Below are 27778 nucleotides of genomic sequence, written 5' to 3'. Positions count from 1 at the left end.
GAATTTTTTAATTTTCCTTGATAACATGCTTGTGAATATGTTATTAAGAGTTGAGACTTATTTTATACTTATTCTCCAATTGGAATATATATTTTTCAATTTTTTTAGTTAGCATACGCCTAGTTCCATTAAGGGCACGCCTCGCCTTGTGTCTTGCGCCTTAGCCTCCAACACCCTTTTGCGCCTTAGGCCTTTAATAACACTGACCTAGAACACACTACCAACAGGCAAAGCTCTGAGACCGAAATGTTTTGCAACACAACTTTGAAGTCAAACCGATAAAATTTATTTACACCACCATGCTTGTCTAAAAACATATATGAGCAAGTACATGCACAAACAATACTGGGTGTGCAAACTTACAGGTATACAACTCCAAACCACAAAATATAATTCATCAAGAAACCCAATTCATAATCTTCGAAACAATATAAGAACCCTAGAAGAAAAGGTTAAATTCTCTTGCATTCAGAAGAATAGAACAACATGCTAGGTAAAACCCAAAAATGGAAGCAAACAAATTCCACATTCAATATTCCCAAAAGGTAGAGAATTTCTTAGAGAAAAACTGAAGAGAGAAAGTTAGCAATGAATGAGAAGAATAAAACTGACGAGATGCAATCAAATGGTTGAACAATGAAAATCTGGGCAAAAGCTCAAACTAGAAGATTGCATCTAGGGTGTACCTGGAACGTTTTGCGGGACAAAATGGATTGTTGGAGACATTTCCTTGGGTCTGGGCAATCACTGAGACTCAGTGGCAATTTTGAATTTCTTGTTGAATAGATAAAAGCAGCAGAACAACCAGAGGATCTGCAAGATCAGTATCAAAATCATCATGAAAAATAGTAAATAATGGGTGAGTCTTGTGGACTAGTGAATATAAGGTATTCTAAGTCTACTAGGAGAGAGTGTAGTCAATCATGCTACATGGAAGAATGCATACTACTATAATGGTGTTTAAACAAATATAAGTACTACAACTATGGTATTAGCACGAAAATGGTAACATAGATAAGAGAGTGCAAATGGTGTTACAGTGTCCTTTCAACTGTCTATGGGTCCACTCATTTGCATCTCTACTAGTCCCATTTTACACGGTTACAGTAAAATTATGCAATTAAAGACATGATATGCAGCAATGTGTGAAATAAAGTTAACAAAACTAAACAGAGATATGCTAATAATAATATAGTGGCATATAGCGCCTAGAGAATCAGAGATAGTTGAGCAAAGCCCTGCCAACATGTACAGAGGTCATGCCAGGAATCCTTTTGAAGGAGAAGTGCATGTAGCTGAAATATCTTCCAATGTTGTGAAGGTGTGTAGAACTGATCCTAAAATGTGCCACAATGTTGCTGTAAATTTTGAGGTTGAGGAGCAACATCAATTGAAGGCTGAAGGACTGCAACTTTCAGCTGTTGCCTGTGACCAGAAATAGCTAAATTCAATGAAGGCACTAGATGAGGATACATTGACTAGATTTGGCATCATAATGGATCCTCAATCTATGGGTACAAGCTATCTTAATTTGGTAGCTATCACCAACCCATGGGAAATGGTATGCCACTCCTTGGAGGAAGATGCAGCTTTGATTGCACTGATTATCATTATTGTTTCAGCTGAGGAGTATCCAAGAACAAAGAAGAAGCAGCCTAGAAGGGGAATGATAAAAGAAAGAACAACCAAGCTAGAGAGAGTTGGTATTGGTTGAGGAGCAATGGCTAAGTTGTTGTAAGTTCTTGGGGACAAGAACTCTCTCAGGGAGGGGATAATTATCATGACCCAAGAATCTATAGAGGGCAATATAGTAATAGGTTGATAATAGTTGTTAGAAGATATTTTAAATATTTTAGCAAGTGGTTAGAAGCACATGGGAGCATGTGCTAGGCTGTTAGAAGGCAAATATGCCTATAAAAGGTTGCTATAATGGTTTGTTTCCTTATCCAAGAAATTAATGAATTGAAATCTGTTTTCCTTCTCTTCCAAATTCTCTCCCCTTTCTTGATCTTCATCTCCCTCTTTCCTGTTCTTCTAATCCCCCTAACACTTCTTCTAATCTCTCCCTCATTCTCCCAATTTCCTCCTTAATCTCCTTCTGTTCTTGGCTTTAGCTGAATCGGATTCTTCCGATTCCCAAACTGATCCTAGGGTAACCCTAGGATCATGACACATTCTTCATCCAAACAGAGTAATATATTACATGTGTTGTGCTTCATTCTTCCCAAACAATGGGAGGATAACAAAGTTTACGTTACCTCTTGTACCCTTACATTCTGTTCCATTATGTAACATTTTGTCCTATGCTCTAGCATTCTTCCAAGCATACACCTAGGGATATTAACTGGATACCAGTGATAGAGAAATGAACTTGAATTGGTGAACTAATACAGTGAATAATACTTGTAGTTTGACATTCAAGTTGGATGTCAGTTCGATGCGTATAAGAATCCTAGCGGGTGAAGGATTCATGGAATGGAAGAGCCAAGATTTTCATAAAAAAAGACCTCGAGACTTGATTAATACGACATATATAAAACTTTTGAGGATAAATACCTCATCTATCCTCTTAAATGAGGAACCATTGTATATAAATTAGTTTTTCATTAATTTAGTGGCGGCAATTCCTAAATAATTCTTTGTGTCTCTTTACTTTTTTACATGTTTATACATGTAGATATATTTATATATTGTTTTTTTTGGAAACACAATAAACGTAAAAGAATAATATTATAAATTATATAATGAATTTTTATTTTTTATTTTTAGATCATAGATTTAATTATTAATTGTTATATACTTAGGTAGTATTTGTTAAAATGAGCAAGACAAGCTTGTATCAAAATAAGGCTGGAATACTTTTCAGACCAAGATATAGAATGATCAAGATAAAACTGATAAGCATTCCAAGATTTTGTCATGTGCCTAATATGTTCTTACTAAATAAAAGAGACGGGAAGGTAGTAGTAGCCGTGGCACATGGTAGTTACCGATTGTATAGAATTTTGGCGGGAACTATTCAAATTGTCTACTTGGCTGGTGAGATCAATATAAATACAAACTGATCTCACTCGAAGAAGCACTCATGAAGAAGCAACGATTTATGAACAGGGGAGGAACACAAAATGGGTTAACTCCCGTTGGAAAGATTCAAGGAAGGGAGACTTGGAAAGGAGTGCAAGGGATGAGGACCTTACCACTTCCAAGCCCTAAAACTCAAGGGGATAGATTGATAGAACAGAGGAGGCAGACTAATCTTTGTTTCAAATGTGGGGAAAGATATTTCCCCGAGCACCAATGTAAGAAGCAATTGCTTCTACTAGAAGGAGAGGAGGAAAATGTAGAAGAGGAAGACATGTTGGAAGTGCCTGAAGAAGGAGAAGAAGACAATGGGGAGATTTCTCTGCATGCCTTGAGAGGACTAGCCAACAACAAAATTATCAAGATGGAAGGGAAGGTGGGAGAAAGTATGTTGATGATCCTCATTAACAGTGGGAGCACCCACAGTTTTTTGGACAAAGGTACTGCCAAGAGATTGAAGAGCTCACTGATTAGCACAACCATTTTCAGTAATAGTGGCTAATGGAAGTAAGGTGATGCGCAAATCAACTTGCGCCAACTTCCGTTGGGAGATGCAGGGTGAAGAGTTCAAGGCAGAGCTAAGGTTATTAAAACTAGAGGGAAGTGATGTGGTCTTGAGGGTAGATTGGATGAAGCAAGTGAGCCCCATCTGCATTGAATCTAACAAGATGGAGGTGACCTTTGAGAAAGAAGGGAAGGGAATGACATTGGTAGGCAGCAAGGAAATCAGAGTGTGCAAATGATCACGGGAAAGCATTTACAGAAGATGCTCAGGCAGAAATTAACTCAGGTGGCCCAACTTTTCTCTATACATGCAGTGGAAGAAGGGGAAGAGGATCAAAGGAGAGACAATGAACTCTTGTTGGTGGTCAGCAGCCCCTCTCAAGCAGAGTGGGAGGTAAATCAACTCGACCTACTTCATATGCTTTTGTTTGAATATGAGGATCTCTTTAGGGAGCCAACAACTCTACCTCCTCCTAGAACCCATGACCATTCCATCAATTTGAAACTCAGTTTTGAACCCTTTAATGCACGAGCCTATCGATACCCCCTAGCCCAAAAAACACAAATAGAGCAAATAGTCAAAGAAATGTTACAACAGTCCCTAATTCAACCTAGCCACAGTCCTTGCGCATCCCCGGTATTGCTAGTAAATAAGAAGGATGGATCATGGCATTTCTATGTAGATTATCGCCAGCTAAACGCCATGACCATCAAAGACAAATACCCAATTCCACTAATTGAAGACCTCCTATATGAATTAAGGAATGCAACCATTTTTTCTAAACTTGATCTAAAAGCTGGCTATCACCAGATTCGAATGAGCCCTAAAGACATACCCAAAACTACAAGAGGGGGGATATAGTAATTAAATGTAATAGGAAGCAGGAATAGCAAGTTAGTAGAATATGCTATAAGGGGAGGTACAAAGTTTGTTGCTGTTTTGGGCAGGTTGTACATTCCCCTGCTATAAGTGGTTACCGCACATGGGGAAGGAATCCAGCTATATATACAGCTGATTCCTTCCACTGAGGGATTATGGAATTATTCTAACAGAATTCTACAACATTCTCTCTCTTATTCTCACTCTCTCTCTCTCTCTCTCTCTCCCTGATTTCTCTCCCTATCCTTCCTCTTTTCTCCTTCGAACAACTTGCTGATCGAAGGAATTACTGGTCAGGTCCTTGGGAGCTAACAACACTTTCATCCATTTTTCCATAATATTTTCATGCTCTTCTCTCCTTTTTTCTCTCCCACTATCAACATCTTCCTTTTGCCCTTCTCTCTTCTTCTTTTCCATATATTTTTCCAATATTATATTGGCCAAAATATGCCACATCCAACTTCTAAGGTTAATTTCCTCATTTTGAATGCCATGCAATATCTAACTCAAAACTCGTGCACACTTCTCCAAAGTGTATCGAGGTATATTCCAACAAACTCATTTAGACACAAGGATTCTGAATCTGTGGTCCATTTCTCAAGATTCCATCATTTTTCTTTACTTTTATAAAATTCAAAACTCCTAAACACTAGGTTCTGAAACATACATTTCCAAATTTGAAAACACGGGCACCTCTCTCAAGAAATTCTGGCTTTCCCCAAGCTTAGGTTTCAAAATCAATTTCTTCATTTTGGAACTTGCTTCCTATAGCCTAAGTTTCAAATCCTCTATATTTTGGTTTCAAAACCTACTAAAACATATATTTCTATCTAAATTCATTTTTCTTGCATTTTCCTTTGAATTTTCAATTCAGTAAAATAAAGAAAATCATATGTGAAAATCGAGTATTACATCTATTCCTAGTCTTCTCTTTCCATCCCAAAAGTATGTCATTTCTTTTACTCCATATCTCCTATTCCCATACTCTGGTTTTCAAACAATTTAGCATTCAAATTTTCTTATCTTATTCCCATCCCTTCTATTCTCTTCCTCATGCATCCTAGTGCTACATCAAGTTGGTAATCCAACATCTCTTTTTCTTCTTTCTTGTTTTTTGTATTCTTTAACAATTTTAATATTAATGATTTCTCTTTCTTATCTAAACATGCATCCAATGGCTTAGACCTTCAAAATTAGAAGAAAATAAAATGATACCCCTTTTCTGAAGGAGATCTAGCGCCTTTCACCAACCTCATACATTCAACAATTGATCTGCTTTTTTAAGCATTGTCTAGCATTACAATGTTCGTCTTTGAATGGAAAAGTGCAAGGTACCAATCATGGAAAGCTAAAGTCATCTAGGGCACAACCTTTATAATCTAGGTGCATAGAAAATAAAGCCAAAAATAGAAGCATCAAAAATTAGGTGTCCTATAAAATCTAGCAAAGGGAATGAAGATTCAGAAAAGTTTCCCAAGTAAAATGTGGACAACAGCCTAGGAGTCAATGCAAAGATTGCATTCACCCAATAAAGCAACTGACACCTTGCTTTAGGTGAGCTTACTGACCACTCAAACAGATGACAGCCATTCAGCCAAAGTGTGATTGGCTAATTTGCCACCAGAACTAAAAGAAAACATGCAAAGCCATAGGAAAAAAAACACGAGCATACCATACTTGCCAAGAAAATACAAAAGATCAACTAAAGTGAACAAATGAAAGCAACATAAAAAACACAAGGACTTCAAAAATTTGCATATTCTTTAAAAATAACTAAAAAAATATTAATAAATGATACAGGAGTACATCTTAAACATAAATTCCAAGAGACACGTAATGAGCTATCATGAAAGACTGAAAATTCACAGCCAACACACAGATCTGACAACTTTAAATGTAATTAGGAGATCTAGCGCCTTTCACCAACCTCATACATTCAACAATTGATCTGCCTTTTAAGCATTGTCTAGCATTAAAGTGTTCGTCTTTGAATGGAAAAGTGCAAGGTACCAATCATGGAAAGCTAAAGTCATCTAGGGCACAACCTTTATAATCTAGGTGCATAGAAAATAAAGCCAAAAATAGAAGCATAAAAAATTAGGTGTCCTATAAAATCTAGCAAAGGGAAAGATTCAAAAAAGTTTCCTAAGTAAAATGTGGACAACAGCCTAGGAGTCAATGCAAAGATTGCATTCACCCAATAAAGCAACTGACGCCTTGCTTTAGGTGAGCTTACTGAACACTCACACAGATGACAGCCATTCAGCCAAAGTGTGACCGGCTAATTTGCCACCAGAACTAAAAGAAAACATGCAAAGCCATAGGAAAAAAAACACAAGCATACCATACTTGCCAAAAAAAAATACAAAAGAATATGATCAACTAAAGTGAACAAATGAAAGCAACATCAAAAACACAAGGACTTCAAAAATTTGCATATTCTTTAAAAATAACTAAAAAAATATTAATAAATGATACAGGAGTACATCTTAAACATAAATTCCAAGAGACCCATAATGAGCTATCATGAAAGAATGTTTCATTCATAGCCAACACACAGATCTGACAACTTTAAATGTAATTAGTAGTCTAATTGCCAACCTATAACTTGATGTCACTATAGAAGACTACTACTATTCACATAGAAAACAGTTATTCAACTGATTCATAACGGGCTAATTTTCCATCAAAATCAAATTAAAACATGCATGCCAAAATGAAACTCAAACAATTTCAACAAGTAGGGTGGACAAAGGACTAAAATCACAAAAAACACAAGGGGAATTCAAGCACACAATAAACTTTTAAATACAATGGCCTCTCTTTGACATTAACCATTGATAATCACACCTTGTTCTCCAGATAGTCACTAATAATCACCGTGCTAAAAGGAAAATAATGATGAGTTTATAGAGGAAAACTGGACTTCACTCTCCCACACAATCAATCAAATTGAAAACTCAAAGTTATGTTAATTTGCAAACCAGTAATCTGTTTATGCACAATTGTTGGCAGAAGACACGCACACAGTGCTTTTATCGTGTAGAAATCAACCACATTGTCTTTTTGGGTAAGAAAATCGACCATATTGTCATCAATATCGAGAAATGAAATTGTTAACAACCCATGTCCCAAAATCTGCAAGTTCATGCTGGAGATAATAGGTAATTAACAAGATGTTTTCATAGGTTAAGCCTGACAAGATTATACCTTGTGTGTTGTGGGTTTTCCTACTGTGTGGAGGATGGCCCAAATATGGTTTGGGCTCACTTGAATGTGTTGGTTCTATTAACGGTAATGCTAAGCCCACAAACTTCACCAACAACCTAACGTGATCCCACAATGAAATTAGTTAGTAGATATATCGCTAACTCACAATGTTATATTACTAATAGTGTGAAGATGTATTGTTAAATCTGGGAATAACTATTACGCAATTTTCACTGTAACCATTAACAAAAAGAGGTATCACTTAGATTAGCAGATATATCGTATGGCCATATTAGGTTGTGGGTGAAGTTTTTGAGCCCACTTTGTGGGCTTGGCATTTCTGTTTTATTAATACCCAAGTGGTCCGACAAGAATTAAGCCCAATCTCTCCTAATGACAATCTTGTAATTCTTGCAATATGGAGTTTTCTTTGTAGAACTCTAAAATGAGTTGTATGTATGGGAAGTTAAAAGAATGAAAGTGGAATTTATATGGGAAATGCGGTTTTTTTACCAGAAGCAACCCAAGAGGGGGATTAATTGGGTTTTAATGCGAACTTTGTTAACTTTAAAAAAAACATTTAACCCCAATGAGCACGATATACTTGTGTGTTTTTGCTTTATATGAAACACATAAGCACAATGATAGAGTAAATGTAAAGCAATAGTAATGTAAAGAGAAATGGAAGAGAGATGCAAACCAATATACAAAGGTTCGACACTTCGACTTATCAACCAAGCTGATGTCCTCTTTTTTTCAAATCGCACTTTGAGAGTTTCACTATGGAAATAATCCCTCTAACTTAATGAATGCTCAAGAACCTTAGAATCCCGTAGCTTTAGTAGGAGCTAGTCAACCTCTATTGCCTCAACAACTCCCTAGCTCATAGGTTCGAATACTCCCTCACACACAAGGTGAGAATAAGAATAGAATACAATAACTTACACCTCTCAAGATCAATGATTTACAAGAAGAGAAACAAAGGAATGTAGATCTAGGAAGCATCACTTATATCTTCTCCTTCTAGCTTGGTAGAATATAAGATCTAGGTCAAATAGAGGCAATATTGATCTCAAAAGAGAATGCTTTTAAAAAACAATGAGTTGGAAATGGAGAATCTTTCAAAAGCAATTCAAACTCTTTTTATCTCAAAAAGGATTTACCAATAAAGCTCAATGAGAATGCAAGATTCTTGAAAAGAATGCAAGAAAGGTTCACCAAAAAATTGAAAGCTTTTAAGCACACAAAATCTCTAATTTTTGCTCAAATGCATAGCCCTATTTAGGGGAGGGGAAAGGGGGCAAATAGAATGTATGAATACAAGTACATCATGTTTAACTTTGTTGAGCTTTGATAAGTTTGCATTTTAAACATATGTTGTTATATTTAATCTCTTCACTTTTGGTTTCTTAAAATCAGATTTAGGTCTTATTTTTACAAAGGTATTACACTCATTTTTTCATAAATATTTAATATTGGAGGCCATCTTTATAAAAGTTATTAATAAATTTTAAATCCTATATGAAAATGTGAAGTCATTTGTCTTAGATTAGGTTTTGTACTTAGTTTTTTCTGTTAGTAAATCTGTTAGCATATTTCTCTAATGTAATGAGAGGTTGTTAGTTTGTTCAAGCTAACTAAATGTTGTTTAATTCGGTCAGGATGGTCAATTGGTTGTAACTGACTTGTCCACCGTTATGGTTTATAAATAGGGGCTGGGAGGGCTCAAAAATATCATGAAAGCTTTGGGATGTCTTGAGAGAATTGAGCGAGTATGTGCTGGGCCGAGAGAAGGGTTATTTTGTATGCTCTCTTGGGGCGTTCATCTCTATATAGTCTAGGGTTTTAGACTGTGGGAAAGAGAGAGATTTTCTAGTGCATGTAATCGCTGTAAGGATTCAAGATGGTGGAGTTTTCATGGTGCCCAAGGTAGTCTAGATGTAGGTCTCACTTATGAGACTGAACCAGGATAAAATCTTGTGTTTCTTGTGTGGTTTGTTGCTGTTTTGTGTTCATGTTCTTGTGCTTTCTTTCGAGTGTTGTGTCTTAACATTTGGGGGTGTAATCGGTGAGTTCTTGAAGGGATAGTAGGCTGTGTGTGTGGCGGTCCTAAGTACAACAATTTGGTATCAGAGCGCCTGGTATCATTTCCAGCAATCCTATCAAGATTTTTCAAGATGTGGTAGTATTATCTATTACCAAGGCAGAATATATAGTTGTTGCTGATGCAATTAAAGAGACTACGTGGCTTAGAGGGCTAGTGGGAGAGCTTCTAGGGTTAGATATTGTTGGACGGAATTAAGAAGCCGAAGACAATAAGACTTTCAACTGAAGAAGGAATCTAGTAGATATAGATAAAATTAGAGTAGATAATGTTAAATTTATATAGTGTAAAATCTTGTTACAAAGCTAGATTTAATCCCTAAGTTTTAGGAGATAGCTTTCCTATTTTTTAGGAGATAGATATTCTAAATCTTCTCCTATTTTCTAGGAGAAAGAATAGGATTTTAAGCTGTATATAAACCCTCACGTGAGTTTAATTAAAATCATTCAAGTCTTCAATCTGTCCAAGACTTGTTTCATGATATCAGAGCCTGGTTCCAATTTTTATAGTTAGTATTTCATTAGCTGCAATCGAGAATATGGCAGATCACCATCAGAATCCTACTCTAACGGAGGCATCAGCCACAAGCTCTCTGAGTGTTCTTCCTCATCTTTCTTCTGCAGCCAGTTATTCCAGCAGTCCAATTGATCACCGTCCACTACAAATCACTCACCATAGACTAAATGGGAGTAACTTCAGGGAGTGATCTCAATCGGTGATGTTGGTTATCAAGGGGAAAGGAAAATCTGGTTACTTAACTAGGTCTATTCCTTCTCCATCAACGACAGCAGCCACATATGGAGTTTGGGAGGCTGAAAACTCCACCATAATGGCCTGGTTAATAAACTCAATGGAGCCTAAGATTGGTAGGGCTTATCTATTTTATAAAACTGCAAAAGAGGTGTGGGATTCGGTCCAAGAGATGTACTCAGACCTGGAGAATTCATCCCAGTGCTTTAAAATCCGATCTGCCATTAGAACAACCCGCCAAGGTACTTTAACTGTTACTGATTATTTTAATCTCCTGATTGAGCTATGGAATGAGATGGATCTGTTCTATACTTTTAATTGGAAGTGTTCGGAAGACAGTAATCTATATAATAAAATGATTGAAAAGGATAGGGTGTTTGATTTTCTCCATGGGTTGAACCCGGAATTGGATGAAGTTAAAGGGAGAATATTGGGGGACAAAGCCCTTGCCCTCTCTCAAGGAGGCTTTTTCAGAAGTAAGAAGGGAAGAGAGCAGGTGCAGGGTGATGTTAAATCAGCAAAGTGAAGTTGCTATCACCAATCAAAACTCAGCTCTTGCTACATTTACACGGGAGGAATCTCTACCTAAGAATCCAGGGAGGGACAAACAGTGGTGTGACCACTACAAGAAGCCTTACCATACCAAGGAGACCTGCTGGAAACTCCATGGCAAACCAGCCAACTAGAAGCCACGAAACGACAAGGAATCTGCATGATCAGCCTATGTAATAGAAGTACCAACAGAAGCTGAAAAACATACCAATTTAAATCTGACTGAGGATCATATTCAAGCCTTGTATAGGCTCCTTAACCAAGGTACAACATCCTCCAGTCTTCCTAAGGCATCTACTGCAATTCAAGGTAATTTTTCCTACTCTTTAATTTCAAAAAGGCTTACTAAGAATGTTTAGATAGTAGACACCGATGCATCCGATCATATGGCTAGGACCAAGTCTCGGGGAGGATGATTGGCAATGCTAGGGCAAAAGACAGCTTATACTACTTCGTAGAGGATACCTCAGTTTCTGCAGCAAATAAGGCTGGTTTAACAGTCACTACTATTGCCAAAATTCTTTTATGGCATAAAAGATTAGGACATCCAAGTTTTCCCTACTTATAGTTTTTGTATCCTCAGTTTTCCATCAATAAGAAACACAATTTTGTATGTGAGCAGTGCACTCTTGCTAAACAAACCCGGGCCTCTCATCCTATCCAATCCTATAAACCATATAAACCATCTACTCCTTTCCATTTAATTCACAGCGATAATTGGGGACCAGCTAAACACCCAAATATTTCGGGTTCTCGATGGTTTATTACGTTCATTGATGATCACACTAGGGCTTGTTGCATCTACCTAATGCAAAAAAAATCAGAAGCCAGTTTTATCTTCAAGAAATTTCATAAACTGATCCTGAATATGTTTCAAACCTCCATTCACATCTTTCGAATCAATAATGGTCAAGAACATTTCTCTCATGACTTTACAAACTATCTCTCGGAACATGGTATTTATCATCAAAGTTCATGCCCTTATACGCCACAACAGAATGGCATTGCAGAAAGAAAAAATAGGCACATCTTAGAGGTGGCCCAAGCAATGATGTTTACTACAAATGTTCCCTATTTTTACTGGGGAGAAGCTGTGCTTACAACAACATATTTAATTAATCGCCTCCCCTCCAAACCCTTGGGCTTTAAGACTCCCCTTGATCTTCTTTGTCAATCCTTTCCAAATACTATGTTCCCTAATTCTATTTCTCCCAAGATCTTTGGTTGTGTTGTGTACATACACAACCACAATCATTCTCGTACCAAACTTGACCCAAAAGCCATCAAATGCATTTTTATTGGATATTCTTCTTCCCAAAAAGGTTATAAGTGTTATTGTCCTAACACACGGAAGATCTTTGTGACCGTCGATGCTACATTTTATGAAGATCTCTCCTTTTACCAACCATCTGGTCTTCCTACTGTCAATCAGTCCTCTCCTTCCCACTTACTCTCCACTGACAATCTGTTGCCAATATGCTCTCAAGGGGGAGAATTAACACCTGAGAACATATTGGTAGAACAATCCCAATCTTCACTTATGCCAAATGCAGCCATCTTTCCTAAACCCATGTCTTGTTCTAGTGCTAATAATCCACCACCGCCCGGCTTAAGGGCTGATGATCCTTTATTGGTGTACTCAAGACGTCCTCAGCCTAAACATTGCCAGTCATCACTTCCAGAAGCTGGTCAAGAAACTAATCAGCCAGCCACTGACCAAGATGATCTTGATTGGGCTATGCCAATTGCTCTAAGAAAGGGGGTAAGATCATGTGTAAAGTACCCCATGATTAATCATCTGACTTATTTTAAATTGTCTCCCCAATTCAAAGGTTTTGTGGCACAAATTGACAGCATCCAAGTCCCAAAAAATGTTCAAGAAGCTATGAGTGATCCCAAATGGAAGAATGCGGTTATGGAGGAAATGGATGCTCTTATAAAAAATAATACTTGGGATGTTGTTACATTACCTGCTAGCCAGAAAATAATAGGATGCAAATGGGTTTTTTCAGTGAAACATAATGCTGATGGAAGTGTGGAACAATACAAAGCCAGGTTGGTAGCCCAAGGCTTCACACAAACCTATGGGATTGACTATGAAGAAACCTTTGCTCTAGTGGCAAAGCTTAACTCCATTCGGGTATTAATCTCTATTGCTGTTAATTGGACTGGCCCCTGTTTCAATTTGACATTAAAAATGCCTTTTTAAATGGTGACTTGGATGAGGATATTTACATGAAGATGCCCCCTGGTTTTGAACAAGGTGCTGGTAATGATACAATATGCAAGCTGAAGAAGTCCTTATATGAACTTAAACAATCCCCACGAGCATGGTTCAAAAAGTTTAGTATGATTCTAAACTGGGTAGGCTATAAGCAAGGGCAACCTGATCATACCTTGTTTATAAAACATACAGCAAGAGGAATGAAAGTTATATTAATTGTGTACATTGATGATATTATTGTGACAGGAGATGATTTGCAGGAAATTGAGAGCTTAAAACAGCAATTAAGGGCAGAATTTGAGGTTAAAGACCTAGGAATCATGAGGTACTTCCTAGGAATGGAGGTTGCTAGGAGCAAGGAAGGTCTTTTCATCTCACAACGAAAGTACACTTTAGATTTACTAAAGGATACAGGTATGATGGGATGCAAGCCAGCTGGAACTCCCTTAGAGAAGGGCTGGAAAAATGATGAGGAAGGAAAGGATATTCCGGTAGACAAGGAAAGGTACCAACGATTGGTTGGAAGGCTCGTATATCTGTCTCTAACAAGACCCGACATAGCCTATGTAGTTAATGTGGTAAGTCAGTATATTCATTCTCCTACTCAAAAACATTTACAAGCAGTGTTTCATGTTCTTAGGTATTTAAAAGGAACACTTGGAAAGGGCCTATTATTCCGAAAAACCAATGAAAGAGGAATAGAAGGCTTTGTGGATGCTGACTGGGCAGGATCTTGTGAGGATAGCAGGTCAACCTCATACTATTGAACTAAGTTATGGGGGAATGTGGTCACGTGGAGGAGCAAAAAATAATCAATGGTGGCTCACAGCAGTGCTGAAGTCGAATTTAGAGCCATAGCTCATGGAATTTGTGAAGTAATTTGGTTGGAAAGACTGATGGAAGATTTAGGGATACCCTTAACTCAACCAACCAAGGTTTATAGTGATAGCAAATCAGCTATCAGCATTGTAAAGAATCCAGTACAACATGATCGGATGAAGCACGTGAGGATAGACTGAAGTTTTATAAAGAGGGAGATAGAAGAAGGAGGGATCAGTTTGTTCTATATTCCTACAAAGAACCAGATAGTCGATGTTCTCACAACGATTGTTGCAAGACCAAGCTTTGAAGAATTAATTGGCAAGCTGGGAATGACGTGCATCTATTCACCAGCTTGAGGGGGAGTGTTGGACGAAATTAAGAAGCCGAAGACAAGAAGACTTTCAGCTGAAGAAGGAATCTAGTAGATATAGATAAAATTAGAGTAGATAATGTTAAATTTATATAGTGTAAAATCTTGTTACAAAGCTGGATTTAATCCCTAAGTTTTAGGAGATAGCTTTCCTATTTTTTAGGAGATAGATATTCTAAATCTTCTCCTATTTTCTTGGAGAAAGAATAGGATTCTAAGCTCTATATAAACCCTCACGTGAGTTTAATTAAAATCATTCAAGTCTTCAATCTATCCAAGACTTGTTTCAGATATAAAAGTCACTTTGATGTGTGATAGTCAAAGTACCATACATTTATCAAAGAATCAGGCTCACCATAAGAGGACAAAACACATAGACATTCGATACCACTTTATTAGGGATATAATTGAAAATAAACTTGTTGAATTAACCAAAGTTGCAGGTGAGCATAATGCTACAGATATATTTACTAAGGTTGTTCCAGTTTCTAAACTTCAGCAACACATCAAGTTGCTGAACATTGTTCCAGATCAGAATTGAAGATGGAGCAAGGGTGTAGGAAGCTAAAGTGCAGGAGTGCAGTGAATCTAAATCAAATGGGTGGAGAATTGTGAAGTCATTTGTCTTAGATTAGTTTCTGTACTTAGTTTTTTCTGTTAGTAAATCTATTAGCATATTTCTCTAATGTACTGAGAGGTTGTTAATTTGTTCAAGCTGACCAAAAGTTGTTTAATTCGGTCAGGATGGTCAATTGGTTGTAACTAACTTGCTCACCCTTATGGTTTATAAATAGGGGCTAGGAGGGCTCGGAAATATCATGAAAGCTTTGGGATGTCTTGAGAGGATTGAGCGAGTATGTGCTAGGCCGAGAGAAGGGTGATTTTGTATGCTCTCTTGGGGTGTTCATCTCTGTATAGTCTAGGGTTTTAGACAATGGGAAGGAGAGATATTTTCTAGTGCATGTAATCGTTGTAAGGATTCAAGATAGTGGAGTTTTCATGGTGCCCAAGGCAGTCTGGATGTAGGTCTCACTTCTTAGACTGAACCAAGATAAGATCTTGTGTTTCTTGTGTGGTTTGTTGCTGTTTTGTGTTCCTGTTCTTGTGCTTTCTTTCGAGTGCTGTGTGTCTTAACATTTGGGGGTGTAATCGGTGAGTTCTTGAAGGGATAGTAGGCTGTGTGTGTGGTGGTCCTAAGTACAACAGAAAATTTGTATTATTATTATATATGAAAAGGTTATAGGAATGTATCATAGACCCCCCCTACCCCCACAATGCTCTGCCACAGGCCTTATTCATAGAGTTTCAAAACGTGACCATTTGAACTTTGAAAAAGTAAGCAAGAAACCTTTCTAGAAATACTCAAACATCCAAGTCTTAACTAAGGCGACTGAATTGCTTGGTTTCCAAAGGCCTATTGTATTCTACCTGTACCTAGTCGTTTGAGTAACAAACTCAGTTTACTAGAGTATTTTTATTTTCTTCTAAGCAACCCCTTACTCAGAGACATTTAAGCAAACTCAATCAACTAAGTTTTACAACTTAGTCTACTAACCTACCCCAAGTTAAAATTGTCCAGGCAATTTCAAAATTTAGTTGACTAAGTTCAAACATAGTAGGATAAATCTCTTGTTTTTCAAAATTTTCCTTAAGACAATAATTAAATTGTTTGAAAGAAAAAACCATTCTTTCATGGATTTGTTTTTGAAGATCACTTAATCTTCCTTAGAGTGACAAGACAATATTCATTTGAAAAAATATGTCGTTTACATTCATGATGAATGATGCCTTTGAAAAGATTTTAAAATGAGAAGTTTGAAAATTGACATTTAAGCTCAATAATTCACACAACCAAAATATTTTGGGCCCTACTTCTTTGATGTAACTTTTTTGCTCGTCCAATGCAATCTTCCACTTAAGTATGCAAATGTGACTTGAAATGTTATCCCTTTGTTAATCACTCAAGTAACATCATCAGTAACTCAAGTTGTTTTGTTACCATTAAGACCTTGGGTTGTACCATTGGGACTAACAAGAAGTGTTAGAGATAGAAACAAGGAAGGTGTTTGTGTGTTGAGTAGTGTTCTTGATCTCTTGAAGCATGTGGCAACTTGTTCTTTGATTGGCTCAAAATTTTGTAGTCTTGTTAAGGACATATGGCTCTACATTGTGGATGGTGTGATCTCCAGTTGGTAATTTCTATAGTGGATTTTTCATGCTTGACATTGATATTTTTTGTGGGATTTCTCCAATTTTTTCTCTTGTTTTGGTTTCCACCATTGTTAGTAATGGCTATTGAAATTGTTGTACTACAAGAAAAGGCCGTTCACAATACTTGTTGATGATTTGAGATGTTGTTTGCCTCTGGCTTGGCCTAAGGAAGACTCATTGTATTTTGTTCAGTTTTGTGGAATTTTGAAGTCAACTTTGGTCCTGTGGTTTTTGCTTTCTCATTAAGGGGTTTTCCACATAAATATTGGTGTTCTTGTGCATGTGGCTGTTTGATTTAATTCTTCGATTTACTATTATAGTGTTCCATTGGTGATTTACTCTAAAGGAAAGAAGTAATTCAGGTGGTGTTATATGCTTGTTGTTAGCCTTCCATCATAATAGCATACACACTTTTTTGAGCATTTCTACCAAACTAAACAGGTTTCAACCATTTATCAAACCCAAGCAAGCCCTAACATCGCCGTGGCTAATAACTTCGCGAAAGTGAAAAATAAAGCGCATTTGTGGAAAACCTAGAATCGGCTGAAAATATGCCTGATTCGGGCATAATACTGCTCCAATAAAATAATAAAAAATAAAAAACTAGTTTGCACAAGCTAAAAGTTCGCTTGCTTGCTTGCTTGCTGACCATCTACACAAACCACGGCCATAAATCGGTAGCAAAAATTAATAAATCGCCAGAAAAAGTACACTTGATCTAAATGTAAAAGCAGGACAAAAATAAAGTAATACACCCTGTCAAAGAAATGAATGCATTTCAGAATACGCATATATTCTATACACATTGACACATAAATGCGTGTAATAAGGAAGGTGGACCGACCAAGGGAGAGACGACGAAATCGAAGCCACCATCGATGTTAAAAGAGAGAATCTGGGGCATATCATCGTTGAACTCCGTCTCCACTCCGCTGTACCGCGAATCGCTTTTGTCTCCCCTCTCTCCTAGCGGATCTTCGTTCTCCCACTCGGTTTCCTCACCTTAAACAGAGAAGGGAGAAGAGTCTCGGGGAGAGCAGCGGGAGGGTAGGGTTTTAGGGATTTAGACTGGCAATGAGAGGGGGCAATTTGGGCGGATGGAGGCTTTAGTAGGGTTTTGGAGTCCCAAGCTCGGGGGTAAAGACACTATTGCCAGGTCAAAATAAGCTCTTTCCAAGCCAAATTCCGCAGCTTCTTGCATTAAATTGTTGTACTTCATTGCGAACAAGCTAATCTTTTTACTAACTATGACGTTGACATTATATATAGAGAAAAATAATTAAAGGTATATTTGATACAGTAAAAAAAATATTTTTTAATTTATATGAAAAATAAAAATTACTCCTCCATTAAATAGAATTTTCTATGAAAAATAGGTCAAATGATGTTTTAATGGTTGTACCATGAATTTAATTTTATGAAAAATATATTGTGTCAAGCAACAAACCTGAAATTTAATTTCTTTGATAAGATATTTTTTATATATTTCTTATACTATCAAACAAATCTTAATAATTTATTTGCGTGTAGATCTTCATTATTTTATATTGAACTTTTGTTTTTATGTCTCCCAAATTGAATAAAATTGGATGGAACCAAAATTAATGAAAAAGTACAATTTGGGCATGCAAAACTAACATTAATATTTGTATAAAAATTCAAATCTCATTTATTCTACGATAAACTACACTTTATAATTCATGAAATTTAGCAACTTACTCTTACTATTGGAGAAATAATAATAATTATATGATTTTACAACTCTTATTATATTTCTTTCTTATTATTGTTCAAATTATTAATATAATAAAAATATTCTCACATTGTCTCTTCCCTTCCTTTATCATTTTCTTCCATGTGATAAATTGAACAGAATTTGAAAATTTATTGATTTCACTTTTTATTTCTCTAGCTAAATTGTCATTGAACTTGAAAGAGATAGAAAAAGCAACAAAAAGCTAAATCAGGGCCGGCCCAACCCTAAAGCCATTTATGCGACGCATATGACCTCAAATATTAGAAGACCCCTCATTTTAAAAATTTATATATATTTTAATAATAAATTTTTTTATTTTCCCTTCTTTATTTTTCAATTTTTAACCATTACTGGCCCAATCCCAATTCTCATCATCACAATTTCCCAAAAAACTCACTTTTCCTTTCCAATTTTTCCCTCTTCCCTCTTCTCTCTTTCTCTCTTGTGCGCACAATCACTCCACAAATCCACACAACGACACAACACAATCACTATTTGCAGTTTGTTTCATCCTTCCTTCAAGCTTCACTTTAGTATTATTTGCCTGAAGAGCTACTACATGAAGTACCTGACGACAGTAGACAATTAGTTCCTGCTAGCCGGAAAGTGACACAATCGCTGTGGTGCTACTGAAGAAGCTGGACTCACAAGTGGAGTGGGAGTTGCCGCCCCTAGCAGCGAAGCAACCTCCCGCCGATGAGCCGAGCCCGCAGCAGCACAACTGCAGGCGCATCCTAATGCCATGACCAAGGCATCAGATAGCGACGTCGCTTATTTGAAGGTCACATCCGTTATATTTTAGTTGAAAATTTATTATCGTTAAAAGATTATTATACTTTGTAGATGATTTAATTTTAATTTTTTTATTTAATAAAATGATAAAATGTTAATGTAAAAATATGTATTAGTTGTTTTTTTATAAAAAAAAAATTAATACTTTTGAAAAAGTCTAGACAATTTTTTTTGCCTAAGACCCCCAACTTCGTTGGGCCAACTCTCAGCTAGATATTGACTAGTTTGCCATATATGAAGAAAGAAGTGAAAGGAGAAATAAAATAATAAGAACATTTTTATCCTATTAAAACTCAGTAAATTTCACCAACCATCTTTGTTGTTTGCATAATTTGCAATGGTTACCCCTTTACTTTTGAAAATGGCCAACTTCCCTTTAAGGTTAGTTATAGTATATCACATGATTCCATTAAGTAACAAAAATTAATTTTATCAAAAATCCTAAAATATTCTTATAATTAATAATAATAATAATAATAATAATACTAGTGGTGGTTAGCAATGATTCCAAATTCAAATCTTTGATATAGACTTATAGATAAAAAAAAAAAGATAAATAGAGAAAAAACCTTCATTCTAGAATATCATTATTGATGAAATTAAAAAATTGTAAGAAAATTGTTGTCACCGAACCCTCACACCTAGGTTTCAATTAAAACCCAAATGCTCTTGATATGTATATTATATATAGAAAGAGAGAGAAAAAGAAAATATGTGTATGTAATTCTAATTATTACATGCTTATTTTTAAAATTAAAGTTTAAGTCATGTTTAAGAGTGAATTTAAAGATTAAAGTGGATCTAAAATGAGGGGAATTTGAGAATTAATGGATCGAAGAATAAAAAAACTACCGATTCAATTGTAGAGATATTGTAAAACATCAAAAGTGAAACAAAAGTTGAATTGTGCACACTTAGGTTAATCTAAAAAAAAAAAAAATCCTTAAATCACATCCAACAACACACAAATAAAAATTGAGGAAAATGGACATGGACATGGTTCAGTTATTAAAAAATAATATTAACAATAAGTATAATTGTAATTAACAATTATATATATATAATAATAGTTTATAAATTATTAATTTTAATATACATGTTCCTTTATTAAATATCCTTAAGTCATAACTTATTTACAATAATATTCAATAAATAAAATCGTGAACTTAAAATATATTATTATAACTATATTCCCAAAAAATAGTAAAATCATCTCCACAAAATTTATAACATCTAACTACCATTTTAATTGTTAGGTTTCTTGAGGTCAATTCTAATTTAATTTTATAATAATAATTAGTTTAAATATAATTTAAGTATGTATTTTTCAATTTTGGGTATCAATTTCATGTATTTAGCTACGCGTTATCATTGGTTTCAAATAGGCACAAGCCTATTTACAAGGCCCATAGATGGCATGGAAGAGAACCAACTCCATGATTCCAACGCATGTTTCCAATCACCGACAAGAAAGAAATTCGGAGACTAAAATGACAAAAAGAACCCACATAATTTCACACTCACTGCCAAAAATAATTACTATAACTTCCCAGTTTTACCATAAATCTTTACAATTGAAATTTCAAACTTGATTGGAAGCAATCAAAGATTAGACGAATCAGGAATTGAAGATTTTGAGGAAAATTAAGCAAAAATTTGATCATATATAAATATAAACATATTTTGTATGAACTACAAATTGAAGGATTTTCTTTAATTTTTAAGATCATGAGCAAGGCATCAGAAATAAGAGATAGAGAAATACATGATTCAAAAGCTTCTAGTAGTAATGAAATAGTCATTGCTGAACTGGTCTAGCGATAACAACAATAGTGTGGTACCCTAGTGGCAAGAGGTTGTCAACAGTGTTATTTTTAAAAGAGAACAAAAGTTCAGTTTAGTTGACCTACTCAAACTGAACCGATAAGAGATAGAACCATTTTTAGGATAATATATTTACTATCATATCATGTATAAGTTTGAGGGTGAAATGAAAAGTTGAGAAAAATTCAAGGGTTATTCTTGAATTTTACCCTTGAATTTTTTGGGGTGAAATGAAAAGTTTAGAACCTATGGGTCTTAATGGAATAGTTGGAAAATTCAGAAGCTTCAAGGAAAGAGTTGAAATGCAAAAGGAAAAAGATGAGAGGTTAAATTGCAATTTTTGAAACTGCAGGTGTGAAACCTACCATGGTTGACCAACCGCGGGTCGTACTGTCACCGCAACCAGCCACATGCTGCTGTCGGAAAGCTTGCATAAGGGCTCTAGAATAGCCTCTAGGCCATGATGACTCGTTTTGTGGTGGCCATTAGCCAATATCGACTGTGGATGGGATGGATTTTAATGCTAAAGTTGACCGAATATTTGGCCAAAAAATCGAAGGGATATTCTCATGATTTAAGTATGCTCGAGCCACTTAGTGGCTAGATTTGAGACTTAAGGGTTAAGTAAACTTGAGATTTGATGGATTTCGACCAAGAATTGGCTATAAATAATCGAGTATGGCTGAGGGGTTTTTCATTCAAAACTTGAGTTTAATTCGTGAGTTTGAGAGAGATTCAAAGGAAATGGATAAGGAGTTTTTATTCCTTGGTGTATGGGGAGAGATTCTGGGGATTTTGGTGAGGTTTCATGTTGGTTTAAAACTATTTCGAGAGGTGGCCGAAAAGTTGGGGAAGACACCGGAGCCGGACTTGTAACCGATCGATCAAGGGCTTTCCAGTGATGTTTTTCGGCCAAGGAGGTTGCCATCAAGATCGACTTGAAGAATGCTTCAAGGGGGTGAGGTCAAATCAACCATCGGAGTAATCGTGGGTAGCTGGAGCTGAAGAAAATGACAGGCGTCTGTGGTACACACGCTGATCATTACGAGCAATGCACGCGCTAGGTGCATGAGGTATGGGTTTTTTTCAGAAATTAATTTTAATCTTTTTGAAAAATTATTTTATGAATTATGGTGTTAAAAATTTGAGAAAAATACTTGAGGAGATATTTATTTTGAAATTATAAAGGGAAAAAAAGGAAGAAAATTATGAAAAAATAGATATTGATATTCTTTCATATAAATATGATATCTAGGGATCATAGAGACTCAAAATTGAGTATTTGTGAGATTATCGAGGCCTGGCACGAATCTTGAGGTTGGGCACGATATTCGAGGTGTTTTGAGTTTTGTACAAAAGGTGAGTGGTTCTATCCTAAAAATAGTTTTGTTGCATGTGGTTTACCGCCTAGAGAATCATAGATAGTTGAGCAAAGCCCTAACGACATGTACAGAGGTCATGCCACGTCAAGGTCCACAGTATCATATCATACCAACATACTATGATTCTATGAACGTTAGTGTTATGGTCAACCTATCCCACTATATGTCAGAGTTATACCCCAGGGGTCATAGTCCTATGACTAAGAATATACAGATAGGTATTGTAAGCAATCAGACAGAAATGCAACAGTATCTCTCCAAGTATGATGAAAATATTTTTATGACGTTACAAACAAAAGAGCATTTCAGTCCACATAAAATGCAGGTAAACAGATGGTGAATCATTTAAAATGACAGTAGTATATGATGCAAAACATAAAGTTATAATAGCATATCTTTTCTACTTGCCTGGGGTACAAGGAATGTCAAGTCGAAAATTGAGGTGGAGCCTGAAAGTATACTAGAGGGTTCAGACCTACAATAGACGAAAATAGATGTCACAATGATGGTACCAAAATACAAAATAAAGATGTCCTAATACTGTCCGAGTCAGTGCCTAACCATCTCTAGTGCCTAGCACTAGAACGCTTGTGTACTTTTCCTTGAATGTAAGTCAGATTCGACATTATGGAATTCTGTAGGCTACCCCATTGACTGTGTCATCATGTCTCACCATATGTGGCTAGATGTGAGCGCACACTACGAGCTTCATGCTCACACATAGGATGCATGCGTTAATGTGAACCCTAGTATATGGATATGCGTGCATGATCATGTGCTCAACACATATCCATATTGAAACAAGCAGAAAAACTCTCTTACTTGATTAAAAAATAATGAATCGGAAGGGTTGAAATATATACAACATTCATCCTTATCATCAGTGGCGGAGCCAAGAATTTTTATCTGGGTGGGCAAAAATTAAATAGCAAAAGAAAATTTAAAATAATATAATATTCAAAAAAATTTATGATAAACTATTACAATTGTTCCCGACGCGTTTTCATATTTTGATAACGTCGCATAATGACATCATTATCAATTTTACTAAATATATCATTTTCAATATACATAACTAAACTGTCATTCAACAATTGATCTCCAATTCGATTGCGTAGTCGGGTCTTGACAATCTTCATGGCAGAAAATACTCTTTCTACTGTAGCAGTAGCAACAGGAAGAATTAATGCTAGTGTCACAAGTTTGTAAACTAATGGATACACATCATTTTTCTTCATTGCTACCAACTTCCGTGCAAGATCACTAAGGCCCTGTAGCCCTTCAAAATTCTTGTGAGTATGCATATCAATAACATATGTTTCAAGTATATCATCAAGCGCCAAGAGATCTATTGGTGAAAAATCTTCAGGATAATACTCACCAAGTCGAATTAATTTGTTCTTGTCAAAAGCAGAGAATGAATCATCTGGACACAAACATGCTACACAAATGCACAAGTCACTATTTACGTCAGAAAAACGACCATTCAACTCTTGAAGTTACATATCAATAACTGCATAAAAGAAATTCATCCGGAAGTGATGTAAATTTGTCATTTATGGAGTATTACGCCATGAACGACCTGGAGGTATATACATATCATCCATGTTGGGAACATCAATACTGTATTTCTGATAGAAAAAATAAACTATTTCCAAAAAAGAATCCCATCCATTGTCTCTCATTGCTTGAAGGTGTTCTTTATAAATTTTCACCAATCTCATGGCATTGACAATATCTTGATATTTTTTTTGTAGTGCATTTGACAATCCTAAAATCTTTTTCATAAGATGTAGACTAAATGTAAAGTCAAATGTTATTATCAAACTCAACATATTATGTGCTTTACCTCTTTTTCCAGAACTTGGAACATCATTAGCAATCAGTTCAAGGACATCAATTGTAGGTGAAAACATGTGAATCAAGTTCAATAAAGAACTATAGTGAGAGCCCTAACGTGTATCACCAGAACGCTTAAGAATAGTTTGTTGATTAAGGCCCCGTCCATTTGATATTTCACCATGATTGAGTGCTTCAAGAATTTGGAGCCTTTGTTTTTCCCTAAGAAGATCACACCGTTTAGCTGGTCCTCCAACAACATTCACAACCCTATCAACCAAATCAAAGAATGCTTCAATCTCTACATGCTTGTTTGCCACAGCTACAAGAGCTAGTTAAAGTTGATGAGTAAAACAATAAATATAAAAAGCACTTGGGTTCTCCTTTAAAATAAGTGCTTTGAGACCATTAAACTCACCTTGCATATTGCTAGCCCCATCACAACCTTGACCTCTCAAATTAGATATACTCAATTCACTACAAGAAAATCATAATTTAGTGACGGAATTTGTGACGGGGGCCGACCCGTCACTAATTTGTGACGGGTTTAGTGACGGAAATCCATCACAAAAAACATGGCAGAAAATTTAGTGATGGGACTGCAATGCCCATCACTGATTAGTGACGGGTGTGCCTTGCCCGTCACTGATCAGTGACGGGACTGCCATGCCCGTCACTGATCAGTGACGAGCATGGCAGGCCCGTCACTAATTTAAGTTTAAAACCCCCTCCCGAACAGCCATTCTCCCTCTTCCCCTCTCTGGTTCTCACTTTTTCTTGCCCCCTTCCTCTATTCCGACGCCATTTCTCTATTCCCTCATTGGTTCTCTTGATTTTTCTGTAGTTGTTGTCTCCTACCAGTATTGTTACTGCTCCGGTGCCATTGCCGCCACTCTTTCAGTCAATGAGGTAATTATTTTGTGTTGTTTAGTTTTAATTATTTTGTGTTAGTTTAGTTTAATGATTATTTTGTGTTAGTTTAGTTGTAGTTATTTTATTTTAGTTTAGTTTAATGGTTATTTGTGTTTTTTTATTTTTAATTATTTTTTTTACTTTTAATTAAAATATAATACTGTAATTTTAAATAAAATATGTAGGAAATGTTGATGTAATACTGTAATTTTTAATAGTTTACTTTTAAATGTAATACAGTTTACTTTTATTGTTATAAATAAAATATACACATTAAAAAATACAAAAAATTCTATTTGACATAAAATATTAAAAATAATAAATAAAATTTCAATTCAAATATTTAAAACTAACATATGAAATAAATTAGATAATTATTTTAATTCAAATATGCAGGTAATTAAAGACTAAAAATTAAAATAGTATTTAAGAAAAATATTATTTTGTTTTTATAAAATATGTAAAGCACACTAATACATTTTAAGATTTTTATCTAAAATAAAACAATAAAAAGAAGAAATAAAATTTCAATTCAAATATTTGGAATTAATATTATAAATTAGATAAATATTTGTTTTATTTTATTTTAAAATTAATTTTAATTTTTTATTTTTTATTTTTTTTATTATTTAAAATGATCTGTGACGGGAAAGATGTCCCGTCACAGATCTGCGACGGGTGACCCGTCACAAATCTGCGACGGGAAAACTTGCCCGTCACAGATCTGTGACGGGATTGCTCAACCCCGTCACTAAAAATTAGTGACACTCTTTTTTGTGACAGATTTTTACCCCATTACTAAAAATTTAGTGACGGATTTTCTGTTTTTAGTGACGGATTTTTCCGTCACTAAAATCGATTTTTCTTGTAGTGATTTGTATCTAGAAAACAAATTATCAATAGCATCCTTAAGTGAGAGAGCCGTGGTACTTGAAACATGCTCTATACCTACAAAATGTTCAACTACACATCCCTTCTTGTTCACATAACGCAAAACAATAGACATTTGTTCCTTAATTGAGATATCATGAGATTCATCAACTAGAATAGAAAATAACTCATCACCAATCTCGTTAATAATGACATTTATTGTTTCAAAAGCAGCAGCACTTACAATATCTTTTTGAATATCAGGTGATGTTAGTTTAAGATTTTCAAGAGTATTCTTGAAAGTAACAGCCTTGATCTCATCATTATGATCTGCCAAAAAGTGTAACAATTAGAGAAAATTCCCTTGATTATTTGAATCTTCAGATTCATCATGTCCACAAAATGCAAGTCCCTGTCATAAAAGAAATCGAACACAATCTATTGATGCACCCAAACGAATCCGGTAGTCATTTCGTGTTTGATGTGATTGCTTCAAGAAAATTGCCCGAATATTTTTCTCTTGATTCATAAAGGCTTCAAATTTAATTCGAGCTTTATTGTGTGGACTATTGTGACTTCCAACGTACTCCTGAAGTTTTTCTTTCATTTTCCAATTTGAAAATCCTTTCTCAACAAAAGTGTCACTACCTCCTCGTTCCACACTTGGTTGAAAAAGATAACAATAGAAACAAAATGCTGTATCTTTCTTTATGCTATATTCTAACCAAGAAGGAAAATCATTAAACCAATAAGCTTGAAAACGTCTCAGTGATGATTTTCCAATTTTTGTCTGTGGAAATTTATGCTTACGAGGTTGACAAGGACCCAATTGTATGTATGCTCTTCGAATTTCATCTCAAACTTTAACATCGTATTCCATAATTGAAATTTGTAGTCCAGGATCTATAGGAAGTTGAGTAACATCAATTTTATTTTAAATATCTTCATCCTGAACATCCATTTCAACCTGAATATCTCCTTCATCGTGAATTTCACTTTGATCCTGGGCAACATTACTTTCCACGCAAATATCAATTTCTTGTCGGATAACATCAGTTTCACTTTGATTCCGAACAATATTAGATTTCTTTCTATTAATATTTTGATCTTCAATAGAAAATGGAACTGTCCTTTTGAAATATCTTTCCATAACTGTTGACATTAAATTTAAATAAAAAATTAACATAGTTTCAAAAATCAATTCCAATTAACAATTCATTTATATCAAATAGAAGTAAGCAAATAAAAACAAATAAAATTTTGAAGAGGTCTCAAGTAACTCTTATACTCAAGACTCAAGTAAATTGCTTAAAAAACAATCTAACAAATTATAGCAATGAATATAGAAAAACACAAGTTAACAGGAGTTTGACTAAACATTCTATATGCATATAACTATCTATCTATAATAAATTATAAATAGTTATAGTCATACCTGGTAGCAGTGGTGGTGGTTGATGATGCGAAACGACTGAATTAGAGAATCACTTGAAAGAAACTAATCAGAACCACACGAGTTTTAAGTAAAACGCACACAAACACAATGACCAGACCAGATAACTCAACGCTATAGTCAAACCTGCTCATTTTTTATTTTTTGTTTAAATTTTTAAGTATTTTATTTTCTTACAGTATATTAAAAAAAATATTTTGGCTTACAAGCTTGCTCTGATCTAACACGACATATATATAACC

At 35.3% G+C, this 27778-nt stretch overlaps 3 protein-coding genes across 3 annotated transcripts in view; all 3 read right to left on the bottom strand.

The window, feature by feature from the left end:
* The window catches only part of LOC127814260 (protein arginine N-methyltransferase 1.5), a 107984-nt gene extending 90180 nt beyond the window's left edge, over window positions 1-17804 (bottom strand). Inside the window, exon 1 of the mRNA XM_052355659.1 lies at window positions 17553-17804. Within this exon, the coding sequence (XP_052211619.1) occupies window positions 17553-17612 (60 nt within the window). The 5' untranslated portion in view covers window positions 17613-17804. The remainder of the gene's footprint in view (window positions 1-17552) is intronic.
* Window positions 1-22954, bottom strand: part of LOC127814262 (rho-N domain-containing protein 1, chloroplastic) — a 28217-nt gene extending 5263 nt beyond the window's left edge. The window contains exons 1-2 of the mRNA XM_052355660.1: window positions 22871-22954; window positions 687-813 (exon numbers count right to left, since the gene is read on the bottom strand). Coding sequence (XP_052211620.1) covers window positions 687-726 — 40 coding nt within the window. The 5' untranslated portion in view covers window positions 727-813; window positions 22871-22954. The remainder of the gene's footprint in view (window positions 1-686; window positions 814-22870) is intronic.
* Window positions 22955-23442: 488 nt separating this feature from the next.
* LOC127787555 (uncharacterized) lies at window positions 23443-26690 on the bottom strand. Its single transcript, XM_052315615.1, has 4 exons — window positions 26534-26690; window positions 26162-26413; window positions 24420-24632; window positions 23443-23903 (listed from the first exon to the last, which is right to left on the bottom strand). The coding sequence occupies exons 1-4, from the start codon at window positions 26688-26690 to the stop codon at window positions 23443-23445; spliced, it is 1083 nt and encodes a 360-aa protein (XP_052171575.1).
* Between the last annotated feature and the right edge of the window lie 1088 nt (window positions 26691-27778).

The sequence above is a fragment of the Diospyros lotus genome, chromosome 12 (genome assembly GCF_014633365.1).
Source record: "Diospyros lotus cultivar Yz01 chromosome 12, ASM1463336v1, whole genome shotgun sequence".
In the NCBI taxonomy this organism is placed as follows: Eukaryota; Viridiplantae; Streptophyta; class Magnoliopsida; order Ericales; family Ebenaceae; genus Diospyros; species Diospyros lotus.
The sequence above is the reverse complement of the archived record's forward strand: the minus strand, read 5'-3'. Positions and strand labels throughout refer to the sequence as shown.

Coding starts and splice junctions, on each gene's coding strand:
- LOC127787555 (XM_052315615.1), bottom strand. CDS start 26,690: ATGAAAGAAAAACTTCAGGAGTACGTTGGAAGTCACAATAGTCCACAC. Junction 26,414..26,533: donor TGACTACCGGATTCGTTTGG/GTGCATCAATAG, acceptor ACTTTTTGGCAG/ATCATAATGATGAGATCAAG. Junction 24,633..26,161: donor TGTAGTTGAACATTTTGTAG/GTATAGAGCATG, acceptor AACTTTAACTAG/CTCTTGTAGCTGTGGCAAAC.